Source organism: Tachysurus fulvidraco, chromosome 25 (genome assembly GCF_022655615.1).
Source record: "Tachysurus fulvidraco isolate hzauxx_2018 chromosome 25, HZAU_PFXX_2.0, whole genome shotgun sequence".
NCBI classification, from domain to species: domain Eukaryota; kingdom Metazoa; phylum Chordata; class Actinopteri; order Siluriformes; family Bagridae; genus Tachysurus; species Tachysurus fulvidraco.
Window position 1 is genome coordinate 13,681,388 of NC_062542.1, and position 25,177 is coordinate 13,706,564.

General features: G+C 40.4%; 1 protein-coding gene across 1 annotated transcript in view; it reads right to left on the bottom strand.

Moving 5' to 3' along the window:
- LOC113662392 (contactin-associated protein-like 2) overlaps nucleotides 1–25,177 on the bottom strand; it is a 115,436-nt gene that overhangs the window by 46,564 nt on the left and 43,695 nt on the right. The window contains exons 2-8 of the mRNA XM_047808920.1: nucleotides 24,526–24,636; nucleotides 18,537–18,730; nucleotides 13,283–13,430; nucleotides 10,842–11,045; nucleotides 10,318–10,502; nucleotides 7,203–7,346; nucleotides 5,938–6,196 (exon numbers count right to left, since the gene is read on the bottom strand). Of these exons, the coding sequence (XP_047664876.1) occupies nucleotides 5,938–6,196; nucleotides 7,203–7,346; nucleotides 10,318–10,502; nucleotides 10,842–11,045; nucleotides 13,283–13,430; nucleotides 18,537–18,730; nucleotides 24,526–24,636 (1,245 nt within the window). The remainder of the gene's footprint in view (nucleotides 1–5,937; nucleotides 6,197–7,202; nucleotides 7,347–10,317; nucleotides 10,503–10,841; nucleotides 11,046–13,282; nucleotides 13,431–18,536; nucleotides 18,731–24,525; nucleotides 24,637–25,177) is intronic.

Consider the following 25,177-nt stretch of genomic DNA (forward strand, 5'->3'; position numbering starts at 1 on the left):
AAAAACCCTATTGAACCTCATTCTATCCAGATCTAAACAAACTCCTTCCTTTGTAAACTGCTCTACTCCACAAGCACATAGCCGAGCCACTACAGTATAAAGCTGGCGTTAAAGGCTCTACTGAGGCCACGAGCACAATGAAAATACAATTCAATTTGTGGTTCCATTTCCTTTCGCACGCTGAACAGAAATGCAAGCATGATGCATAGTGTAAGGTTGTGTTAAAAGAACACAAAGAAACAATGAGCTTCTGGGTAATGATGCAACTGGCGACACACACCACAAAGGCAGGAAGTGAGATACATACATAATTTCTTATAGCAATCCTCAGCACTGGAAAATGTTACATTATATTCTTGGCAGCTTGTTGATTTAAATGACCCGCTGCTTCGCAAACAGAGATACGGAATGATGTGTGTTACGGCTTCTCACCTACTGAATAAAAAGTCCTATGCTGTGTAAACAAGATCAGAAATGGTATTGTGCCTAATATTCTTATTGAGCTGGTAGAAAAGCTGATCTAAAGATATTAAATATATGCAAATTAACACGACTTGGTGCCGTGACCCGGACAGCACCATGACAAATCTGGTGGGTTACGGTATTGTGTGTTACATTATTTACGGTATTGTTTCTTTTCATGCAAGAAGATCCAGCATAATATATAACTATAACCGCTTTTTTATCGCAGTTAGCAGTAGTTTGCAGTTTTAACCCTACATTGCTGTGCCAAACGTCTACGGTGTGTAACAATGTGGTGTGGCGGTAAACTGTTAACAACTATGTACTTAACATGAGACACACACACACACTAGTTGCAATGTATCAACTCTTACAAAACTTGTCAGACAACTGTGCAACATAGCGGGTGGGAAACACTGTATGTGACAATGCAAAATTAGCGTATGTTGGCTATTAACAAACGGCTGGTCAACCGCATAACACGACGAACTTAAAAAGGATTAGAAAATAGATTAGAAAGCTGTAAAAGATAACACTGGTAAGATAACTACGGTAGCCTCACACTGGTCAGCACTATGTTGTATATTTTGTCTTGTAGTGTTTTGTATTTTAGGTTTACTCTGTCTTTCGTCTCACACTGTTGCACTTGGATGCACTTTATGTGGCTAGGACTTAAGCACTTAGCTCTGTGTCGTTTTATGTAGCTTCATGCTGTTTTATGTAGCACCATGGTCCTGGAGAAACGTTGTTTTATTTCGTTGTGTACTGCGTCAGCTATATACGGTTGCAATGGCAATAAAAGCTTCTTGACGCTTGACACTTGAAACTAATGTTTTTCCCCTCGCTGAAGCGAAAGCATGAGACAAGCAGTTATTTAAGGCGGTCGATTTGTGTATATATTAAATCACGCTTGCTGAAAGTGCAAATATGCAAATAAGTTAATACGGAGTTTAGCAAAGTACATTGTGAACTGTTCAATTCTAAAGAGCCAGGAATAATTGTTAACCCCGGGTAAATTATGGGCAGTGTGAAACGTTAAATAAGATAACCCAGGATTCTGCTTAGCAGAGTTTACGATGACTTTTCAAGAGGAAATGTACTTTTCCTTTGGCACTGGATAGAGCAGAAATGAATTGTCAATGCAGTGTTGAGCAATATAAACATTTCAAATTAGTCTCAGTTCATTCTGGTATATCATGGATTTCTTAAATAGATACTATTAACTACAATCTGTAATCTACAACCTCTAAGGCATTTTCGCAGTAGCTGAAAAAATTGCTATTCCTTGGTGCTCATCTTATCTATATTCAGAACCTGAAAATGAAAGAGAAGGAGAATTTAAGATGTTAATGTGTTTTGAGACCTGGTTCCTCTGAGATTTGTCTAAATGAGAAGCATTGAAATGGGAAAACTAGAGAAAACCATGGTTGTTAACACCCAACCTGCCAAACTGTTCACAGCAGTGAGCCAGCAAAGGTGTAAAAGTGGAGAGAAATCAGGCAGATAGCAAGTGACACTGTATATATAAATTAATTGAGTGAGTTCAGGCTTTAGAACTTCTAAAGTAGCATGCTATCGATGTAAATCATGTCTTTTTATTTTTTTATCTTTTTATTATATCGCCATCTGAAGTTCAGGCAATGATTATCAATAGAGGGCATTTTTTTAAGCGCAGTGTCACCAATTTACATCGATCTCTTAGTATTTTTATTTGTATTCATCTTCATCTCAAATGTATCACATTTATTAAATGAAGAATCTTCTTTCATGACATTAAGCGACCTACAGGCCTTTTAGAAGACAGACAGATCTGCTTTAGCAGGAATTCAGGTATCCAGTCTATTATCTACATCTCAGTAGTAGATATTTTCAAAGTGGATTTAGGGTTTTCCGGTTTTTGTGTGGTCGTGTGTTTGAAAGCATGTCCGGGTTTGGTGGAGGATTTTTATATTTAAAATATAAAATAAAAAAATCTCTGTTAATGAGTCATAGCACACAAATGGAGCTATAGTATGAATTAGCCTAGACTGGTCTTTATATTTAGGATATACAGTATATCAAATGTTAAAAAAAAATGGTGTTTTTGTTTTTTACCTTTACAATTCCCCTCCTTGAACCGCCACCTTATTGTGGTGGAGGGTTTTGCGTGCCTGAATGATCCTAGGAGCTATGTTGTCTGGGGGCTTTCTGCCCCTGGTAGGGTCTCCCAAGGCAAACAGGTCCTGGGTGACAGGCCAGACAAAGAGCAGTTCAAAACCCACTTATGATAAAAGATAAATCATGGTCCGCGACGTCGCCCGGTATGGCGCAACCCGGGCCCCGCCCTGGAGCCAGGCCCGGGGTTGGGGCTTGCATGCGAGCGCCTGGTGGCCGGGTCTTGCCACATGGGGCCCGGCCGAGCTCAGCCTGAAAGAGCGACATGGGGCCGATCTCCGGTTGGCCCACCATATGCAGGGGGAACCGTAATGGGCCGGTGCAATGTGGATTGGGTGGCAGTCGAAGGCGGGGGTCTCGGCGACCCAATCCCCGGACACGGAATCTGGCACTAGGGACATCGCACCTTTTGCTTATTTTCTGTGGCATCTGCCCCAATTCCATGTAAATTTTCCACCCAGGTTTTAATAGGATTATTTATAAAGTATCTTATATCCTTCATATCTGTACCATAATGTGTCCTACTGTGTCAGGGAGAACCTGGAATCTACCCTAAGAGATTCACCTGGACAGAATGCCTGTCTATCACATGGCACAATCACTACAGATAATTCAGAGATTCCAATCAGCCTGAAACACGTCTTCGGACTGGTGAAGGAAAACCCATAAGCATGGAAAGAAAATGCAAACTAAACCCACTTGGCAGATACAGGAATCAAACCTCTATCCATGGAGGTGTGAGGCAAACAAACTAACCACCAAGTCATGATTTATTTAGCATGTAGTACTTTGACCTCCAGCAAGCTTGGGGATTAAACAGAGGCTATTTAAAATGTCCTCCACATCCACAGCAGAATAAAAGCACCAGGGAACTAGTGTAAACATTCAATTTAATTACATACAAGTAATTCTATACATAAATATAAGTGTATATCAAACATAAAGAGCCAAAAAAAAGCCAAAAGCTGGAGGGCATTTAATGAAAAGAGGGAATGTTTCAGCTATATAAGTGAATCAATATGTTACAGAGCACTTGGGTAAACTAATATATATCACTCTGGAAGCATCGCCAACCTTGAAGAGTCAAAAAAAATAATAATAAAGCTTAGAGAAAGCATAACCAAAAGCGATTGTGCCGTTTCTGTCTGTTCAGCAGCAACTTCAGCAACAAAGCTCAAGACTACTAGTCTACATATTTACCTCGCTGCAGAAAAGTGTGAAAGAATTACAGTAGAGAAGATTGCACCAGGTTGCGCTACCAAAATTTTATACTTTTATGATATTAATGCTGTATAGTGATTCCCTGTAGCTTCAGGAAATTACCTGGGCTGTGAGGCCTTTCAGATTTTCAGAGAGCCAAATATTTACCACCGAAAGAACAAAGTCTAGCCAAAAGCCTGAGGGCTCCATTTATTAAAGGGGGAAACGGTTTCAGTTATACCAGTGAATCAATATGTGATGGAGCCCTGGGTAAACTAATATATGTTTCGCTCCATTGCATCCCAGGAAACGTCACTGACCTTGAACGCACCACGATCGGACTGGCAGCACACAGAATAAATGTAGCCGAGTGTATACAAGGAATACAAAAATAAATAAATAAATAAATAAATAAATAAAATAAAATAAATGATAACTTACAGTTACATACAGAACTTTTACCCACATTGTACAGTATAACTCATAACTAGTAAACTCGTAAGTGCTTCATCAACCCGTCGTGTTTGATTATAAATAAGTCGGAGATCTCAATAAAATGTCAGTTCTTGGAATTGAAAATGTATCAATGCTGTCATGATGTAGAAGTTTGCTCAAAGGTGATCAAAAGCAGAACTGATTAGAGGAATCATGCAGGTCATTCAGTATCGATATAGAATATTGAAACGTAGTCGCTAGCACGTTAGCATAGCACCTATCGCATGAGGATGGGGGTTTGATTCCCATCTCCACCCTGTGTGCGTGGAGTTCCGAAGTTTACCCTGTGCTTTGGGGGTTTCCTCCAGTTACTCCAGTTTCCATCCCACTTTCCTAAACATTAGTTATAGGCTGATTGTCATCTCTAAATATTCCGTAGTGTGTTAATGTGTGTATGTGAGATTGAACCCTGTATTGGATTGACATGCTGTCCAGGGTGTCTTCTACCTCCAGAATGTCCTCTACCTCCAGGGTGTCACCTACCTCCAGAATGTCCTCTACCTCCAGAATGTTCTCTACCTCCAGGGTGTCCTCTACCTCCAGAATGTCCTCTACCTCCAAGGTGTCCCCTACCTCCAGAATCTCCTCTACCTCCAGGGTGTCCCCTACCTCCAGAATGTCCTCTACCTCCAAGGTGTCCCCTACCTCCAGAATCTCCTCTACCTCCAGGGTGTCCCCTACCTCCAGAATCTCCTCTACCTCCAGGGTGTCCTCTACCTCCAGAATGTCCTCTACCTCCAAGGTGTCCCCTACCTCCAGAATCTCCTCTACCTCCAGGGTGTCCCCTACCTCCAGAATGTCCTCTACCTCCAGGGTGTCCTCTACCTTCATGGTATCCTCTACCTCCAGGGTGTCCTCTACCTCCAGGGAGTCCCCGACCTCCAGAATGTCCTCTACCTCCAGGGTGTCCTCTACCTCCAGAGTGTCATTTACCTCCAGGGTGTCCTTTACCTCCAGAATGTCCTCTACCTCCAGGGTGTCCCCTACCTCCAGAATGTCCTCTACCTCCAGGGTGTCCCCTACCTCCAGAATGTCCTCTACCTCCAGGGTGTCCCCTACCTCCAGGGTGTCCCCTACCTTGTGCCCTAATTCCCTTGGTCCATATAAAATGATTGTGTTAATAAAAAAAAGTATGTGCTGTTAAAGGAATTAAACTAAAGAATAGCTGGGGGAGATAACTATATAAATCGTCCAATCAAAATTAATCATGTCGAACATTTGTCCTTACTACTGAACTGGATGAACTTACTACTGAATAAAAATGAGTGAAATGAGACCTTTGTTTTTATTGTTTTTATTCTTCTTTAGAATCGTAATGAAGAAATTAACACTATGAAATAACAAGCAGAGAATTATGCAGTGATGAACTTGAAGTGTTAAACAAAAGTAATCAGAAGACTTGAGAGTTTTCAGGATTAAACTTAATAAAACATATTCTCAGCTTTTCACGACAAGCTTCCCGAGAAGCTTCAACCAGGAGGCCTTTTCCTAAAGGCCGAGCTCCACATTCATCACTGTATCTCTTGAGTATGCTACTTTTTCAGGAAAAAAAAGAAATAAAAATTGATACCCGATAACACGTGTATTAAATATCAGCCCACAAGCTACACGTGAAGTCAGCCGTACCTGAGGTCATGTCTACGCCCAGGTTCTTCTGCTGCTGGCTGCTGATGTGCGTCGTGACTTTTCCGTCTTTCAGAGTGAGCTCCAGCATGCCGTCAGCCAGCGCGCTGAACACCAGCAGGCCATTAGAGTTCCACGTGCGAAACTGGAAGTTCACAGACACCATGTTGTTCTCCGTTCTACCGGGCAGCTGCAGGAAACTCGTGGCGTTGAAGGAAATCGGAAAGGTGTGAGATTCCACACAGGAGAATGTCAAATTACGCTACAAGTGGAGCAGAAAATTTTATTATGATGAAATACCAAAAATACTTAAGCAGCGTATTGTTATTGCAATTTAATACAGCATCAAACTATCAAACCCCGCGTGTATTCATGGTAATGGAGAAAATGCATATAATAAATTAGAGCATGATTTCTTTGTTTTGCTGTCGATCGTACAGACAAAAAAGAAGGCGAGCCTGAGGGCACAAACAGCGAGTAGGAGGTTTAAATGAGAGTCACATCGAGTAAAATATTTCTATTCTTCAAATGTTTGTACTGTGTACTTAAAAATGATCTGAATACCAAGGTTAAATCATTTGAAAGCACAAATGTTAAGTGTATTGTATCTTATAATGTGGTTCATTGTGTGCTTGGATCTCTCAGGTGGAACAAAGGTTTACAGACTGCTCTCTGAAATCACAGCTACAGCATACAGATACTGCACATGCTGTGAATTCCTGAAGCTCAGCTCAGAGAAAATGGTGTCGAGAGCCATAATATAATGTTGAAACATTTGGGATCTTCAGCACTATTTAAAATACGGAATATTAATTAAGTACATTTACATTTACGGCATTTAGCAGACACCCTTATCCGGAGTGACAACTGAGCAATTGAGGGTTAAGGGCCTTGCTCAGGGGCCCAGCAGTGGCAGCTTGGTCCTGGGGTACGAACCCATGACCTTCTAATCAGTAGTCCAACACCTTAACCACATGCGCCAGTAAAGTTCCAAACATGTATAATCATTCTGGTGGTTTTAGGAAAGATGAAGAATTTACCAGTTTGACATTTTAAAATTGAAATAAAAAAATGAACTAGATTGATTTATTTATCAAATCTATTTCACCTGTATAATTGTTAAATAAGAATTAAGAATAAACCTGATATACTAAGTATGAATGATATACAGTACTATACAGTACATAGCCGTATCGCCATATTATAAGGGTGAAAGAAAATAGTGCAGGATGATGAAGAAAGAATATATGAATTACTCTGAAACTTACAAAGCTGGACGTGTCTACTTTCTTCCTTCTAGCCAGGTCTGTGATGTTTTCACCGTTATAGTTGATGCTCTCCATACAGCCTTTAAAGTTTTTCCGTCCTCCTGAGACGAGTTTTCCTGAGTACGGCATCCCTCCAAAACTTAACTAAATGCAGAAATATAGATTAGATTAGATTAGATTCAGCTTTATTGTCTTTGTGCAAAGTACATGTACAAAGCCAATGAAATGCAGTTAGCATCTAACCAGAGGTGCAGAGTGGTATATATATATACACAATATATTACGAATAAGATATACAGCATTGGTGGTGATATATAAATAGTATTTGAAATAATATACACTAGTATTATAAATAGGGATATATTTGGTCTAATATATATATATTAGAGATTATGGATCAAATACACAGTAGTGCAAAGATCGCATTATACGTAGAAATGAGACTTATTAGAAGACGTGTGAATAACACAGTTTTTTTTAAACCGTATGTGTGAATGCGTGAGTAATGTCACCTACTAGTCCTGAATTTACAGTTATTTCTCTGGCAGAAATGATATTATCAAGATCCAAACATTATTAATGCTTGTTTGAAGTATAATCATATTAACATAAGAATACATATGACACTAAAGTACTAAAAACACATGAAGCATTGCACACATTTTAACAGTTGTTATACAACAGTGAACTGTGTCATTAAAGAGAATTCATAATGTGTCTGATTAGGAAGATCGTCCCGAATTCAACTAAGGAATGAAACATGATGGGGTGAAAATTATTAACAACAGAGTGGTGTGCTTTGTGGCAGCTGTACACGGCGAAGTCTTTCCTATAACCGCGCGGCTAGAAGTGCTTTACTCCACTAATTATACGAGCCATTAAGGATTCACGGAGGCGGGTGGAAGTGCGGGTGGTGATGTAGCTTTAACAATAAGGCAAACAGTCTAAAAATGTGAGGCTAATTCAAAATCCAAAAATAAATAAATAAATAAATAAATAAATAAATAGATAGATAGATAGATAGATAGATAGATAGATAGATAGATAGATAGATAGATAGATAGATAGATAGATAAATAAATAAATAAATAAATAAATAAATAAGGCAGAGGGCAGAAAATCAACAAATGGGATCATGGACAGTACAAAAGCACCGGATACTGAGCAAAGGGAGTTACGGTGATACCTGTGTTAAGCGAACGAATACCTGGTGCCGATTACAAGACACGCGAAGGTTTAAACTGGCAAAATGATAAAAGAAAAAAACTCAAAGAGTGACAAGACAAGTACAGTACTGTGCAAACGTTTTAGGCAGGTGTGTAAACAAAGAATGCTTTCAAAAATTGAAGTGTTAAACATTTATTTTCAAAAAATGAACAAAATGCAGTGAATGAACAAAAGTGAAATCAATATTTGGTGAGACCAGCCTTTGCTTTCAAAACAGCAGCAATGCTTCTAGGTACACTCTCACAAAGTTTTTCTCGGCTAGTAGGTTGTTCCTAACATCTTAAAGAACTAACCACAGATCTTCTGTGGATGTCGGCTTTCTCGCATCCTTCTGTCTCTTCATGTAATCCCAGACACACTGGATGATGTTGAGATCAGGGCTCTGTGGGGGTCGTGCCATCACTTCATGCTGATTTGAAGGCAAAACGTAGTAACACCAAATATTGATTCGATTTAGATTTTTCTTTTGTTTGCTCATTTTGCGGTTTATATCTCGGAAAGCATTATTTGTTTACAACATTTTTTCACACCCGCCTAAAACTTTTGCACAGTAATCAAGTATCGCGTCAGTTCTGGCAGGCCACGTCATCAAGCGTGCATCAGTTGTTAATCAGCCGTCCACGACGCGCACCGATCCGGTTACGACACCCATATTACCCGACCATTTAAATTCCCATTCATAGAGCTGCTTTCTAATGTTTGTTGTACCAGTCTATGTCATAAATCTCCACTTATTTTCCTCTCTCTCTCTCCCTCTAATTTTTTAATTATTTATTTATCCATTCATTCATTTCTTTCTTTCCAAAAACGCGTAAGCGAGCATATCTAATACTATGCATTATTAGTGGTTCTGTTATACGGGGGGTCTGTTCTGTCTTCTAGTCGCTGCTCTCCGCGCTCTGTCCATGCATGCGCACGAACGGGCGCATGGATTCTTGCCCAGAACAGAACCATACCGCCAACACTAACTGTATGCATATCATCTAATAATTCTCTTTTGACAAAGTGGTCCTGACAGAACAGAACGTGCTGCATGGCTAATCACTCAACGTGAGATTCGTAACAATATTACAGCCGTTTTCCAGTAATCACAATTACTGTACATTCATTAAAGAACAACAGATCATGTTTTTTAGCCACTTAATGTTGTGGAAAATCCATAAGACAATTTAGTGTTATCACTACTTTGAAACAGCTAAAACAGCTAAAACAATCATTCTGTCACAAGACAAACAAATCATCCTAAAAACTTTCCCATGTCAGAAAAGTTTAAACTTGGACCACTGTCAAAAAAAAAAAAAAAAGCCACCAGATCGACATCTTAGACTGATTATTTTTTTCTACTTCGTTAATTAGCTCTTGGCTTTAATTGGGCTGCATTCGTTTTAAATCATTGCATTGTGGATCCATCGTTGTTATTATTCATGGATGCAAAGAGCATCCGAGAGCTCTGCTCATTCGACGGTGTGAGCACAGGAAATCATCCCTCGCATATTTAATATACTACAAAATGCATTTTCTTTATGTTCCACTAGACAATACATACTGTAAATATGCATTAAGGTATTGTGGAACACATTGTAATGCAGATTTCGCTTAAGCATGAGGACCTGACCGGCTTGTGTGTAGTGAATTCATGTCAGAGCTCTTCAGACGAATCGGGTTAGAGGAGTAGAAATAGGAGGCCGATCGGAGGATGCATTAAGATTTCTATCTCGACAGCTGTAAAGTATAATTGTACAAAAATCCTACTTGTTTATATGTATCCTGGTTTAAAATAACAAACCTCTGAATAATTGAAGGATATCGACTTCTCTCCTCCCCTGCATCAAATTCCAATTCTAGTACAACATGAATATCATGCTAATGAAAAGTCATTAATCCTTGCCTCGTAATCGAGGTCGAGGTGATCAAACTCGCCGTTGGTGCGAAAGTGCTGCGTGTGCTGATCCAGGGTGAAGTTAACGTTTCTCCTGTGGCGCTCGATCACCACCGAGTGCCAGTGATGGTCATCCAGCAGGCTACCGCTGCTCACCGATGTGTGACCCAGGATGGAGCCATATTGGTTGCTACCTGTTTCATAAAAATACCAAGATTTACCTTTTCGTTATATGATTAAATTGCATAACAATTAAAAATGTTTCTCAGATGTCCACATATCCTTATTACAGTATTCTAATACTATGCACTGCTGTATAAAATAACGTGACAGTCAGTACATCGCCTATGGTCACTATAAAGCAACCATGTATCTAGAATTACCATGTAGGGTCTACATAAAAATATACAGCCTACTCACACCACTCCTCTCTAACGTACAGTGCATACACATCCTCCTCTGGTCATTTTATATCTCCCCCACACCGCTAGAAGTGACAGGTTTATCAATGTTCATTTCTGTGAAGCTCTTACCGAGGTTTATCTGGAGCACCAGTTTTCCTCTCCTCAGCTCCAGCGTGATGTAATCACCCTGCTGACCTTCGCCATGCAGGATCACCCCATCACTTTCGGCCGTCTTAAACTTCAGTGCTATCACGTCCTTCAGGATCTTCATCTTCTTCAACTTAAAACGGTAGGAGATCACACCCTGGCCGTCAAAGTTAATCACGTCGGCCCCTGAGGAACCAGGGTGAGAGAGAGAGAAAGTCCCACTGGGGATCAATGATTTGTGTGAAATTCTGTATCTTGTCTGTCTCTCAGATATTTAACACCTTTTTAAAAAAAAAAAAAAATTCCGCCTTTCCTTTGGCATACAACCAAGTTTCTCTGGCCCCTTACAAACATTTGGGTGGCAGACACCCTGTTTTAAGCCATGTGGCTTGTGGCAACAAGTATGTTTTGGCTAGTAACTCTGGTCTAATGGTTAGCGGGAACATAATTCTCATCAACAACAGAAGGAACCATGGTTTGTATGGCCAGAATGGGGCTGTCAGCATGACTGGTTGCAAATACATAGAGTTGGCCAATTGTGCAACAACACATCTCAGTTCAAAGCATCTGTCTCTGTCCCATTGGCAGTGGGCAGCAAGTTTTCTGCCAACAAAGGATCGATTTCCGCTCAGCCATAAGTATTCCAAATGAACTAGATCACTTGGTTGAGGATTTGCCAATCTCTGGATATAGACTTGCGCATCCTTCCTTTAATGAAAGGTATCTCATAAAGACAGGAATTGTGTATTGGCCCATGTCCAGAGCCTGCACAGCCACCATGACATTACATGGAAAACTAATTTTTCTCCATTCCTTTGCCCCTGCCAACCCCTGCTACACCAGCACATGCAATCCTTATGGAGGATATACTGTACAGGGTTGCAGTACTTGCCACACAGGTCATTCAGGAGCTGGGGCTAGACTTCATTTTTCCATCTTTCTTTTATTTACAGATTATACACTGAAACTTGCTAGGATGTCTCAGTTATTAATATTTCCCTTTTAGAGGGAAAACGTCTAAAGGCATACCTTGAAGGGGAAAAGTAGCTAGACCAACAGCTTCGAGTGCACAGTGCTCCTAAAGCCAACAGCTCACTGTTGTCCAGACTACAAAAATATATAATATGTCCAGTATTATACAATATATGTCCTTTACAAGCACATCAAGGTCTCAACGTTTCCCCATACCCCTTCAATGGATGTCTGAATCTGGTACAAAATAAAAGTTAACTGTGATTAGGTCATTATTGTATTGCTAATAATAGGACTGTGAGTCATGCTAGTCCCTATCCTCCTTCTAGAGTTCTTCACGGGTCCACTTAGATCCAAAAACCCGAGGTCCGAGCCGAGACCCGAGCGGGTTCGGGTCTAAAAGTTTCGCGTGTGCCTCTGACACGGGTCGGGTATAATAACAGCGGCATCGGGTCTCGGGTAATTTAAAATGAATGCGTTTTTACCGAACGGACCCGAGAAGACCCATACTACTGTATCTCGTGTGTGTGCGTCGACTCGAGTCCTTTTCCAACCGCTCTTCTGTTTGCCAAGACCGCTTGCGACATGTGGCTGGTTACATGTGGCTGGCGGTAAGCTAATTTTCGTTGAAACAGACCTGTCAATCAATTTTGAATCCACGCTGTAGGCTGTAGCGGTTACTTTGGTGTAGAGTTACGCAACATTCGGGTCCAGTCGGGTTAAAAAAGAATTGCCAACCGGTCGGGTCGGACACGGGTCTAATTTTTTCGTGTTCGTCTCGGGTCGGGTCTTTCTTAAAAAAAAAATTATGCACGTCAGGTTCGGGTAAAAAGTGATTCGGGTCACTTCGGGTCGAGTACATTTCTTTTGACCCAAGAAGACCTCTACCTCCTTCCCCATGATGTAGCATGCACTTGTACCTTGTACCTAAAAAAATTATCATTAGCATCAGGGATATGTTAATATATATGTTAATATAACTATACAGTATCTATGTTTCATCGAAGCACATAATGCTACATTCCTGATATTCCGTTACATTTCTGAAACAGAAAACCAACTCAATAAACTACACAGAGTTGATGTAGCTGACTGCCATTAATACGGCACCATATTCAGGGCTGTGTCAAATTTGACCTCAGGTAGTTTTGCCTTACATTTATTTGTGTATAATCAGTGCATCTCTTAATACATTCAAGACTTCTTTATGGAAAAGTATTCCATTTATTGATATACGATAGCAAAGCTTAATGCAATTATGAATAATTCAAAACATTAAGATAAGCTCATATTCCTTTGGTGTCACAATGGATATAAGTGGAATTAAGAAAAAAATAAAGATTGGAAAGTCTGTGAGTGTGTTTTAAGAGATAAAGAGAGAGAGAGATAGAGAGAGAGAGAGAGAGAGAGAGAGAGAGAGAGAGAGAGTGTGTCTGTGTGTGTAAACTCACAGTACATGCAGCCATAGATCTCTATCCTCAGGCCTATCCGACCTTCTTCACTCCAGTCCAGAGGGATGAAGCGTAGAAATCGAGCCACTATAACATGCTGAAGGTCGTAACGCACCACACTCTCCGTATTGGAGTTTCCTGTAAATGCCTGCAAATAAACAGCCATCGTTTTTTTTTTGTTTGTTTTGTTTTGTTTATCACAGCATAAGAACTATTCTTTTCCAAACACTGAGCAAAAACATTTTCCCCATATCCATCTTTAAAAAGTTATTTGTATATGTCAGTTCCTGAGTGTATTCCTTCCTCCAACAGCCTCCAGACAACAAGTTTTACACAAAAGGGCAGGATGAATTAATTCTGGTGCAGTTAATTCCAGCTCAAGCCCTGGATCTTAAACAGTCAGTGAGTGTGTTATTTAGTTTGCTACAAGTCAAGCCACACTGAGACTCCGCTGCTTGGTTTAATCAAGTACCTATTTAATTTAAAGTGGCTGAAGAGAGACAATAGAGCCTGGGTTTTTTGGCAGCAAGCCGACTGTAACTATCACGAGGAACATATTTACCTGCTTCCTTGGTTATAATTAAAGTGGCCAAAGCTTATTTTCTCATGAGGCAAAAGAGAACACCATTAAAATAAGGCCAAGAACATGATGCATTCAGGCCACGTAAGAAAAATAAGAACAATTCAGCTGCAGTAAAGCTTCAATTCAACTGTTCCAGTGACTGTTAAAAGCAAATACAGTATGTGACTGTTTATCAAATTCATCCAATCAGAGATCAGAGTCCATCAGAGAGAACCAACGAATCAGCAGACCAATGAACACCGACCGGTAAGGTTCACTACGGCTTATTTTTCAACTCTCAATCAAACCAACCATTTAAGATGAACAATGTAAAATTAAGTGAGTGATTAATCTTTATCAAAATGAAAAAATAAAGAAAAAAAATCATCAAACTCTTTTAAACCAATAGGGGAAAAAAATCAAAGCCCAATAAACTTTAAATGATTTACATATTCTATATTGTGGCGACACGGTGGCTTAGTGGGTAGCACGTTCGCCTCACACCTCCAGGGTTGGGGGTTCGATTCCCGCCTCCGCCTTGTGTGTGTGGAGCTTGCATGTTCTCCCCGTGCCTCGGGGGTTTCCTCCGGGTACTCCGGTTTCCTCCCCCGGTCCAAAGACATGCATGGTAGGTTGATTGGCATCTCTGGAAAATTGTCCGTAGTGTGTGATTGTGTGAGTGAATGAGTGTGTGTGTGCGCTGTGATGGGTTGGCACTCCGTCCAGGGTGTATCCTGCTTTGATGCCCGATGACGCCTGAGATAGGCACGGGCTCGCCGTGACCCGAGAAGATCGGATAAGCGGTAGAAAATGAATGAATGAATATTGTAAATTGGCTGAATATTACATATTCTATATTGGCTGTATATTCGAACATGTTCCATGCTGAGACAAAAACAGATTAAACTAAGTGAGTAAGAAAAAAGAGTAACGTAATCAAGAGACTATTATCTTCTGACTGAGCGATTTGGTGCCTTCCTCTAGTTTCTATTCACTTGGGGGCTTTTTTGACAGACCCTACAGTATATGTGAGATAGAGATAGAAAGAGAACAAGAAAGGGAATAGAGATAAGAGAGATAATGGGACATACACTGATCTGAAATGGAGTGATCGTCTTACAGTTTCTAATAGCTCACCAATAAAGCTAGTAGTTGTGTAATGAAGCACAACTATGGAAATGTGAAGCGATAAAACTCATCTATTCATCAGCAGGAGAAAAAACGCTCTTATATGAAAATAAATGTATGTAGTAATTAATGAAAATGAAAGACTAGAGAAAAATCCACAGACAATTGTGATATGATTTCTGGAAGTGTCTCGCACTTTACAGGGAATGTACAGAAATGGTACAATTTCAGTGCTCCAAATACTAAGAGAAGTGAAATATGTGAAACTGCATGTTTAATGCAATGGGGGAAAAAAAAAACATGGTGTGAACTCATCTTTCCTAATTTATAATACAGTGACAGGACAGGTTGGGTAAAATATGCAGATGTTTCTCTAAAGAAATCCTATTTAGTTGAACAGGCTTGTTCCAGAAATGTCTAGTAATAAACATGTGAAGAAACTTTCTGCTAATTAAAAACTTTCAAATAAATTATAAATGTGTGTGTGTGTGTGTTTTTTCCATGCATTTAAACACAGCGGTTATAGACAAGGAAGGGAATTAGGGAATTTACTCGTACCGGCTTGAAGGTGAATATTCTGAAGTATTTTATTCCTTTTATACTCCAGTGGTTGTTTTTAATTAGGAAAAAAAATGGAAAAGGTAAAGTTTCATCATTGTACACCTGACCAATCAGGATTAAGAATACAACACTGTGGCATGATATAATTTATCATCATGCTTTGTATCAAAAACCAACTCAGACCTACGTACTACTCTATCATCAGATTGTCAGGGTTCAGCACGCACTTTCGGCCACGTGTGTTTGTTGTCGTTCCTCGTCACGTGTCTGCTCCGCCTTCGTCTGCTCCTCCCTGTCACCACACCTGCTCCTCATTGTGTCATTATTGTCCTGTGTATAAATGTGAGCCGCGTTGCCGATGGCGGCGCGGATTCACTGGTTACGTCTAGTCTAGGTTGGTTTCGTCATGTGTATTATTTTAGTCCTCATTGTTTTCCTGTATTTGTCTTTATCATTTATTAAACCCCTTTCATTTGAAGCTATCCTGTGTGCGGGTCCGCCTCCTTCCTCCTCTGGCTGTGACACAGATACAGTAGCTGATAGTTTTATCTGATATTTCATACCTGTTGTAAGAAACATGGTAAGAACAGACGATACTTCTGATCCGTCTCAGAAAAGAAAGTGGTACAGAACTCACTACTTTTCGCTTTAAAGCTAGCATTTAGAAATCTTTCCAGAACTGCTTTCACACCTCCCCAAAATTGACGAACCATGAATTCCAAATGCCCCCAAAATTGATCTGCATGACTTCTTTGAACCTTTCTGAACTGCATAACTTTTATAAACTCTCAATTTCTCCACTGTAATTTATCTTCCATTGATGAATAATGTGAAAAAGCCATGGACTGTTATGACAGGTTTTTGCTTCAGTGTGCACACGGAGCTTTCTCCAGCTCTCCGAACTGTCAAAGTTGGATCTGCTGCTCAGTGACCTGTTTCGGAAGTTAAAGGGTGAACATAAAATGCCCAGGCAGTTATCATGTTCTGTCTCTCCAGACAGACAGGCTGGCTACATTTCTGAAAACAGGTGAGTGGACATGACACCAACAGCCTGGCACAAGATCTTATTTAATCTGAGATGAGTGTGTTGTCGCAGATTTATACCCTACATTTATACACATTAAATTTACACACATACAAGGTGGGATACAAACATTTCCTGAATTCCAACTTGGTGTAGACCACATGAGTGGTATCATACCTTGTGCCTGTTTGTGGTATTTGTGTCGTTTGGTCAAAGGTCATGAGCATGAATTTGGAAATTTTTGTTCTTCAATCCTCATGGTGAAGGGCACGGTGACTTAATAGGTAGCACGTTTGCCTCACACCTCCAGGGTTGCGGGTTCGATTCCCACCTCTGCCTTGTGTCTGTGGAGTTTGCATGTTCTCCCGGTGCCTCTGGGGTTTCCTCCGGGTACTCCGGTTTCCTCCCCCGGTCCAAAGACATGCATGGTAGGTTGATTGGCATCTCTGGAAAATTGTCTGTAGTGTGTGAGTGAATGAGAGTGTGTGTGTGTGCCCTGTGATGGATTGGCACTCCGTCCAGGGTGTATCCTGCCTCGATGCCCGATGATGCCTGAGATAGGCACAGGCTCCCCGTGACCCGAGAAGTTCGGATAAGCGGTAGTAAATGAATGAATCCTCATGGCAGATGTTAATGAGCAAAGCATTTGTAAAAAAAAAATTTGAGTTTTGTTTGATAAAACCGTTGCCAAAGAATTGACTAGAGCAAGCTTTTTAACATCATCGCGTCATGACGGGTCTCCAAAGCCGAAATCAGTCAGGTCAATTTATATATTGAGGCAATGATCATCAAATTTTTTAGCATTAACAAATTTGCAGATATACAGACACACATACAAAACTAAAAGCATGAACACGTTTATAAACAATTTCTTTACTGTAATCAGCTATTTTCACACCTGACTGAATCCAGTTTGTTGATGAGTCGAATCCAGCCAACAGATGCCGAATAAAAGAAGCAAACGCCCAGCTGTTAAACTAAAAAAGCTAAGACCGATGCAACAGATGCTACATATGGTAAAGTATTATGAATCTGTTTCTTCTCTGTGGAGTTTTATCTTATGAATAAAACTCAATGAGCTGTGCTGTTCGAGCCTCGCCGTGAAGCGCGGTTACTGCTATGTTTTTTGATAAACACCAGATTTGAACTTATCATTTTTCTCATAAGTATGGTATTTTGTGGAATGTCAGCAAAAACAAGTTCCTATTATCACTTATGTTAAAGGATACAGCACATTTATTTTTCTATTAGGATATGAATAACATACAGTATTAAACAGGCATTGATTAACAGCAGAAAAAAAATGTTGTGAGATGAAAGAAATAAAATACTTAAATTTCAATGTCAAGATTTACGATTAATGTTAACATTTCCTCAGACATTTATGGCACGTTGCAAAGAGCCGTTATAAAGAGCAACTTTCATTTTATCTCATTTTATATAACTGAGCAATTGCGGGTTAAAAGCCTTGCTCAAGAGCCCAAAAGGTGAAAGTTTGGTAGGCCTGGGATTCAAACTCACAAGCTTCCAATCAGCAATTGAAACAGAACACACTTTGGTGTATGCGGTTTTCAGAACGCGATCAAAAAGAAGACGCAAAAACTTGCTACGACGTTTATGCTACAAAAACAGCGTTTACTGTTTGCTGCATTTTCGCTGGAGGCAGCAGTGCGTTTTAAGACCCGACGAGACGCCTGGGTGAAAGATCACCTGCGAGTGACGTACTTCCGTTTGGGAGGAGTATAGCGCTGACGTATGTGGCTTGAACAAACACATTCATTTACACCTGTCCAGTTTCATCTGTAATGCGTCCCAGACCACCTCCTGAAGGGGTTTGAACGATCGGATTTATATCCGTCTCGAAAACGTTTGGGACGGCATTTAGACCTGGACTTTTTACCATCGGATAGCTATCAGATCACAGAAAACGCATGAAGTGACTATGTGTAAAAACCACAGAACCTGAGTGCAGAATTTACCCAGATGTTTCCATCCTGATGGTAGGGTTTCCAGTTGCTGCCCGTGTCGCTGTAGAGCAGACGGTAGCGTGTGGTCCAGTCCGAGCTGCTGTATCGACCCTGAGTAGCGACGGCAGTCACCTGCTTCCTGCTTCCCAGGTCCACTTGCAGCCACGGGTAATGATCAGTGTCGAGAGGAGACCAGCCTCCAGCACCTACACACAGAGAAAGAGCGATCCATTCACACGGCCGACTCGTTTCCTCTTGTGATTTACTCTAAAAATATTTTTGTACAAAATACTACTGAACGTGAAGACACCCTTTTTTTATTCAGCGTCTGTTTTCGACATCACTGCAGGGCAAAATAAAAAAAAAACTAAGGCTGAGAGATGGATCGTGTATTTTTATTTCTTCTGCATTGTGGAGAGGCTGCACAAAGGTCTGATTTAAAGAAGTGCGATTTTTCAAAAGAAGCTCAAAGCAACTGCTAATACAAATGTTTCCACACTTCTTTTTTTTTTTTTCATCAAAGGGAGAAGGTGCAAAAAAAAAAAACAAGTTACTTTAACACCAAACATATTCTCACACAGAGGTGTGTAGTAAACAGCTACATTCGCTAACTTATACAATTTACTTATTTAAATTTTTGCTTTTACTTTGTTGCTTTTTAGTTGTTTTTCTCTTCATTTTTCTTCAGGTAATTGAACCTCACCAGAATTTTATATTCCATCACTTGTTCTGTTTAAGTTCACTAAGATTTGTCTTGGATTTTCCAATTTCCTGTCACATCCTCAGGTTTATTCTTGATGAGCTAAGACGCTACATCACTACTTTGTTTACGCTAGCGGTTATTACGGTTGCCAATGGCTGAGACATGACCGAGATAAATCTGAATTCATGCTAAAGCTAAATAAAACTGATCCACGATTTTTCCTCATCAGATGGTAAAAATAATAGATGATCTTCCTTGCTTCATGTCATTCCCACACATAAGCTTTCCATGAAGAAAAAGAAGAAGTCTTTTAAATAAATTACAGCAAAGTGAAATTATTTCTTCCCATATCCCTAACCCTAATTACCCTAATTACCCTAACCCTAATTACAGCACAGTGAAATTATTTCTACCCATATCCCTAACCCTAACCCTAACTTTGGAGACTGGGGTCAGAGCGCAGGGTCGGACATGATACACCACCCCTGGACAGAGAGGGTTAAGAGCTTTGCTCAAGTGCCCAACAGTAGCAGTTTGGTAGTGCTGGAGCTTGAATCCTGATCCTCCGATCAACAACCCAGAGTTGTAACCACTTGAGCCACCACTGCACCATAAAGTAATGTTTGTGTTTGTGACAATTGTTTTATTTTTTTAATTAGTTTTTATAATAGAGAAATTAATTTAGTAGAGATATACAGATATAGATTAATATCTATATAAATAAGAATATATATGTAATGTTAGGTTCCTCAGGGGGGGCACGGTGGCTTAGTGGTTAGCACGTTTGCCTCACACCTCCGGGGTTGGGGGTTCGATTCCTGCCTCAGCCTTGTGTGTGTGGAGTTTGCATGTTCTCCCCGTGCCTCGGGGGTTTCCTCCGGGTACTCCGGTTTCCTCCCCCGGTCCAAAAACATGCATGGTAGTTGTATTGGCATCTCTGGAAAATTGTCCGTAGTGTGTGAATGAGTGTGTGTGTGCCCTGCGATGGGTTGGCACTCTGTCCAGGGTGTATCCTGCATTGATGCCCAAAAGACCCCTGAGATAGACACAGGCTCCCCGTGACCCGAGAATAGTTCGGATAAGCGGTAGAAATGAATGAATGAATGTCAGGTTCCTCTGTCAGAGCAGAAGCACAGACAGCAGTGATGTCTCTTGATAAGATGTGATGTAGGATTTGAGATTTGATCCAATTATATAGTCATTACTTGAAATCTGGCTTCAACAGGATAATCAGGGTCCATCTCTGGATAGAGATGAGTGGCATCTCTGGATAGAATTGAGTGGCACAAAATGGCATCTTCAAAAAATAAAACACTAAGCCCTTTTGATAAGTGTACACCCATGGAGCTAGCACATGAAAATCTGGGCTGGCCTGGTTGACCTAAAGACTAGAGAGAGTAAAAGAGAGGCTTAACAGTGACATAGTGAGAACAGAAAGCAAAGAAGAGGATGAGTGAAAGGAGATAGAGATAAGAAGACAGCCAGGGGGGGTGACTGTACTGTAACCTGCCATGGAGACTGACATTCTGATAAGATAAGGGGAGTAAAAGAAAGCGAGTGGAAGGAGAAAGATGGCAGTACAAAAAAGAAAAAGGAGGTTGAATCGCAGACTGTGAAAATGCTGTAGAAAAGCAAAGTAAAGAGAAGTAAAAAAGAAACAAATGAGTAGATCTGGTGGTGGAAATGAACACAGGAGTCCGGGGGACCAAAAAACCTTGATGAAAACCACACAAAAATTCGATGGATAGCCTAAACTCAATGTGCAATGGTGCCAATGTCCTGATTTCACCTTATTTAATTCGTATAATAAGGTACAAATGTTTACATTTACATTTACATTTACAGCATTTGGCAGACGCCCGTATCCAGAGCGACGTACATAAGTGCTTAAATCTCTAACATTGAATACATTAATGCTGGTTCACTAGGTTACATACTTAAGATACCATGAGTTTAAAACATTTGTTCAAAGTTACAATGAAAAAGTGTCAAAGGTTTTTTGTTTGTTTGTTTGTTTTTTAATGCAAAAGATAGTTGAAGTGTTTCCTGAATAAGTAGGTCTTCAACCGCCGCTTGAAAATAGCCAGTGACTCAGCTGTCCGGACCTCTAGGGGAAGTTCATTCCACCACCTTGGTGCCAGAACAGAGAATAGTCTAGAGTTTATAGTTGGGCCCAAGACTGTTATGTATATCAGCTACTCAGAAATTGCACAATACCCTGAACAACACAATACCCTAAGCCAACCAGAACACCAATGATAGCACACCTCTGCTGTCTAGGAGAGAAAGATGGCCTTACTCTTTCCTCTGTCAATCAGAGCAACACTAGATAAACATTAGTGTCTCTGAGCTCATGTATTAGGAAGAGAGCTAATAGCACTTTCCTGTAACTTTCTTGTAGCAGCAACTTTTTTAAAAGATACGAAGACTGAAGGGAAAATTCATGGTAAATACACTCTTATTAATAAAGGTTCATAAATGGCTCTTTGTCAGGGGGCACGCTTCAGAGAAGAACGTTTAGCATCTATAGAATGTTTACTTTTACTTCCTGAGAAAAATATTCTCTAGACTATAAAAACTTAGAAAATATTAAGAACCATTTACTTAAAGGTTCTATGGCATTGCTCCAAAAAAAACCAACAGCAACTAGCTAGTGGACAGGCATTGGACAATGTCCAGAATAAAGATTTACATTTACAGCATTTAGCAGACGCCCTTTTCCAGACCGACTTACGTTTTTTATCTCATTTTATACAACTGAGCAACTGAGGGTTAAGGGCCTTGTTTAGGGGCCCAGCAGTGGCAGCCTGGTGGACATGGGAATCGAACTCACAACCTTCCGACTGGTAGTCCCGTAGCTTAAGCACTAGGCTACCACATCCCCTGTCCAATAGTTTTGTCATACACTTTTGTAGAAGACTGAACAATTTTATTTATTTGTGCTTGTGTATTACTTTTTAACTCTGCTCTGGATTTACAGAGATTTCCCAACAATAATACTGAACATTTCTTAATCTCTTCAAGTTTTCAAAAATTACAGCAAGTTTGAGAAAAGTTCCCAAACCAAGAAAATGACTTAAATGAGTTATAGCAAATAAATATGAATATGTATTTCAACCAAAGAGGAATATGAGGAAAGAAGTCAAATTGTTTGCATAGCCTATAAATGTCATTGTGCCTCAGTAGCAGGCTGAGGGGATTTAATTCACTACTGAGAATGAAAAATAAAATGAAGTGCAGGGATCACTGGGTTCTGTGCATCTTATTAACACTCCAATCTCATGCACGGCCACATTTCTATTCAGCAGAGACTTCGTTCTTGGGCTGAATGCTGAGCACAGCCATCTTTCCCCCACTTGCCAGCCTCAACCGATTCCCAGCTCTCCCTCTCATTAGCTTCCTACTGGCTCACCTGATCGTCTGTCTTCAGTCCTCCCATCACACTACCTTTCCATTTCCAGCTGTGAAGGACAAACAGGTTTATATTCGACAGGGATTTGACCTTTTCCTCCCTGTCTCTACTTCACAGATGAGCTATGCTAAACAGATGCCTCCATCTCTGCTGAAGGAGAAGACTGTAGAGGCATGAGACATGAAGAGGGAATAAAACCAGGACATTATATAGTGGACTTATATTTCTTTACAGAGGAATAGAATGGAAAATGGTTTTGCAAACCAAGTAAGGGTTAATACTCAAAGCAGAACAGCAATTACATACATACATATATATGTATATATATGTATGTAATAGCTCATATATACCGTATATAGGGGGCACCGTGGCTTAGTGGTTAGCACGTTTGCCTCACACCTCCAGGGTTGAGGGTTAGATTCCCGCCTCCGCCTTGTGTGTGTTGAGTTTGCATGTTCTCCCCGTGCCTCAGGGCTTTTTTCTGGGTACTCCGGTTTCCTCCCCCGGTCCAAAGACATGCATGGTAGGTTGATTGGCATCTCTGGGAAAATTGTCCATAGTGTGTGATTGTGTGTGAATGAGAGTGTGTGTGTGCCCTGTGATGGGTTGGCACTCCGTCCAGGGTGTATCCTGCCTCGATGCCCGATGACGCCTGAGATAGGCACAGGCTCCCCGTGACCCGAGAAGTTCGGATAACGGATAAGTGGTAGAAAATGAATGAATGAATGAATGAATGAATGAATGAATGAATATACACACATGGTTGGTGGGGTGTTTCAGAAACTCTCATGATTTTACACAGAATGGTGTAAAAACAAAAACAAAAAACACTCAAGTGTGTGACAGTACCGAGGGCGGGAACACCTTTTTGATAAAAGAGGTCAGAAGAAAATGTTCAGACTGCTTCAAGCTCCCAGGAAGAATCTGGTGAGAGAAAAGCATCTCAGACCAGCTTATTTTTTTCTTTTTCTAATCTACAGCTGTCCAGGATGGGTGAAGCTGTGCCAGTGATAGTGATAGTATAACACCTATATACTGAATGTTAGCACTGGGTGATATTGATTTTCACCCTGCTAGTGATTTGTGCCAGCAATGAGTCACTATAAACACTATATACACTTCTACGGTCACTACTTCTACTTCTAGTGTCACTTCCAGCCTCTTCTGTATAGAAATTTGCATCTGGCATACAGATGTCTGAATCCTTTCATTAGTCTCTTATGATGCTGCTTATCTAGTGTAGCTAATAAGCCTGTCTCGGTGATGTCATTAGGAATAAATATGGTTGATAAATGCTTGGGACATGAATGTTCCTGACAGGCTGTTTGCTTATCTGCAATAAAAACTAGAAAATTATCCTGCGGTTACATCAAATCAGACCTTAATGACTTCAGGGTGTTTGTTCTCATGACAGCCGAGGCTAATTTTCCGCATACTGCAAGATTACATTAAAATTTACGACTTCCGATTTTGATTGCTGGAAGTCAGGGACGAGTCTGATAGTTATTACGCATTTTAGAAACATTTGTGTCTAAGGTACAGTATGCTATGATGAAGAAAGCTTTAATGGTATGGAACTGTGAATACACCTTTATTGGGAAGGGTGAATAATAATCCTGCTCTCTATCCACTATTGTGAAGGTGTCAAACTGTGTAGCGGTGAAACGGTGCGCATTGTGTCACTGACATCCTGCAGATCCATTAAAAAGCCATGTCCTATTAAATATTTACACAAAGTCCACTGACCCATACTAACAGTGGTTTAATTAAGAGCGTGCCTCACATTCACCTGAGCTAGAGATCCTGTCAGCTCCAAACATCTAAGCACTCTAATAAGAAATGTTGTAGATTTATTGGTTAGGAAAATATCTTTAAAAATCTCTCACCTCCTCTCCTGTTCAGTTTGGCGTATTCAGGAGTGTATCCGGTGGTGAACACCGATGAGCTGCTGAAGGCACTATGGGAAAGGGGCGTGGCCAGCGCTTCGTCACATTTCTCTAAAGAAAACACAAAGGACAATAGACGACGTGGGTGTTAGAACTGTAATTATTATTAAAAAGTCAATTAAGAACGAAAAGCATAGCACAGTTATCATCCTCGTCCTTAAAACAGTACAGACAGACTCTTGCATCACAAATGACTGGGATGGGAAACGGTTCTTACAAAATGGAAAGCAAAAAAGTTGCATCACTGTTAAGACTTTTACTTCACTACAAGTCCAAAGCACTTAAGGCTTCAATGATTAGTCACTTCAAAATGTGCAAAGTGAACAGATGGTGCAAAGCAACGAAGAGGAGTTTTTATCTCTGAGCTCACAGGAAACACATGAGAACACCAAAGACGAATTTAAGACATATCAGAGTGAGAGAGAGAGAGAGGAGAGAGAGAGAGAGAGGATATAAACCAACTTAAAGCCTGTCTCTGAATTCCTGTGTAATTTTGTAGATGATCTAGGACAGAGGTGTCAAAGGACAGAGGTGTAATTATATTTGGCCCGCGAGATCATATCAGACGTGCATTACAGCTGGCTAGCCGCAT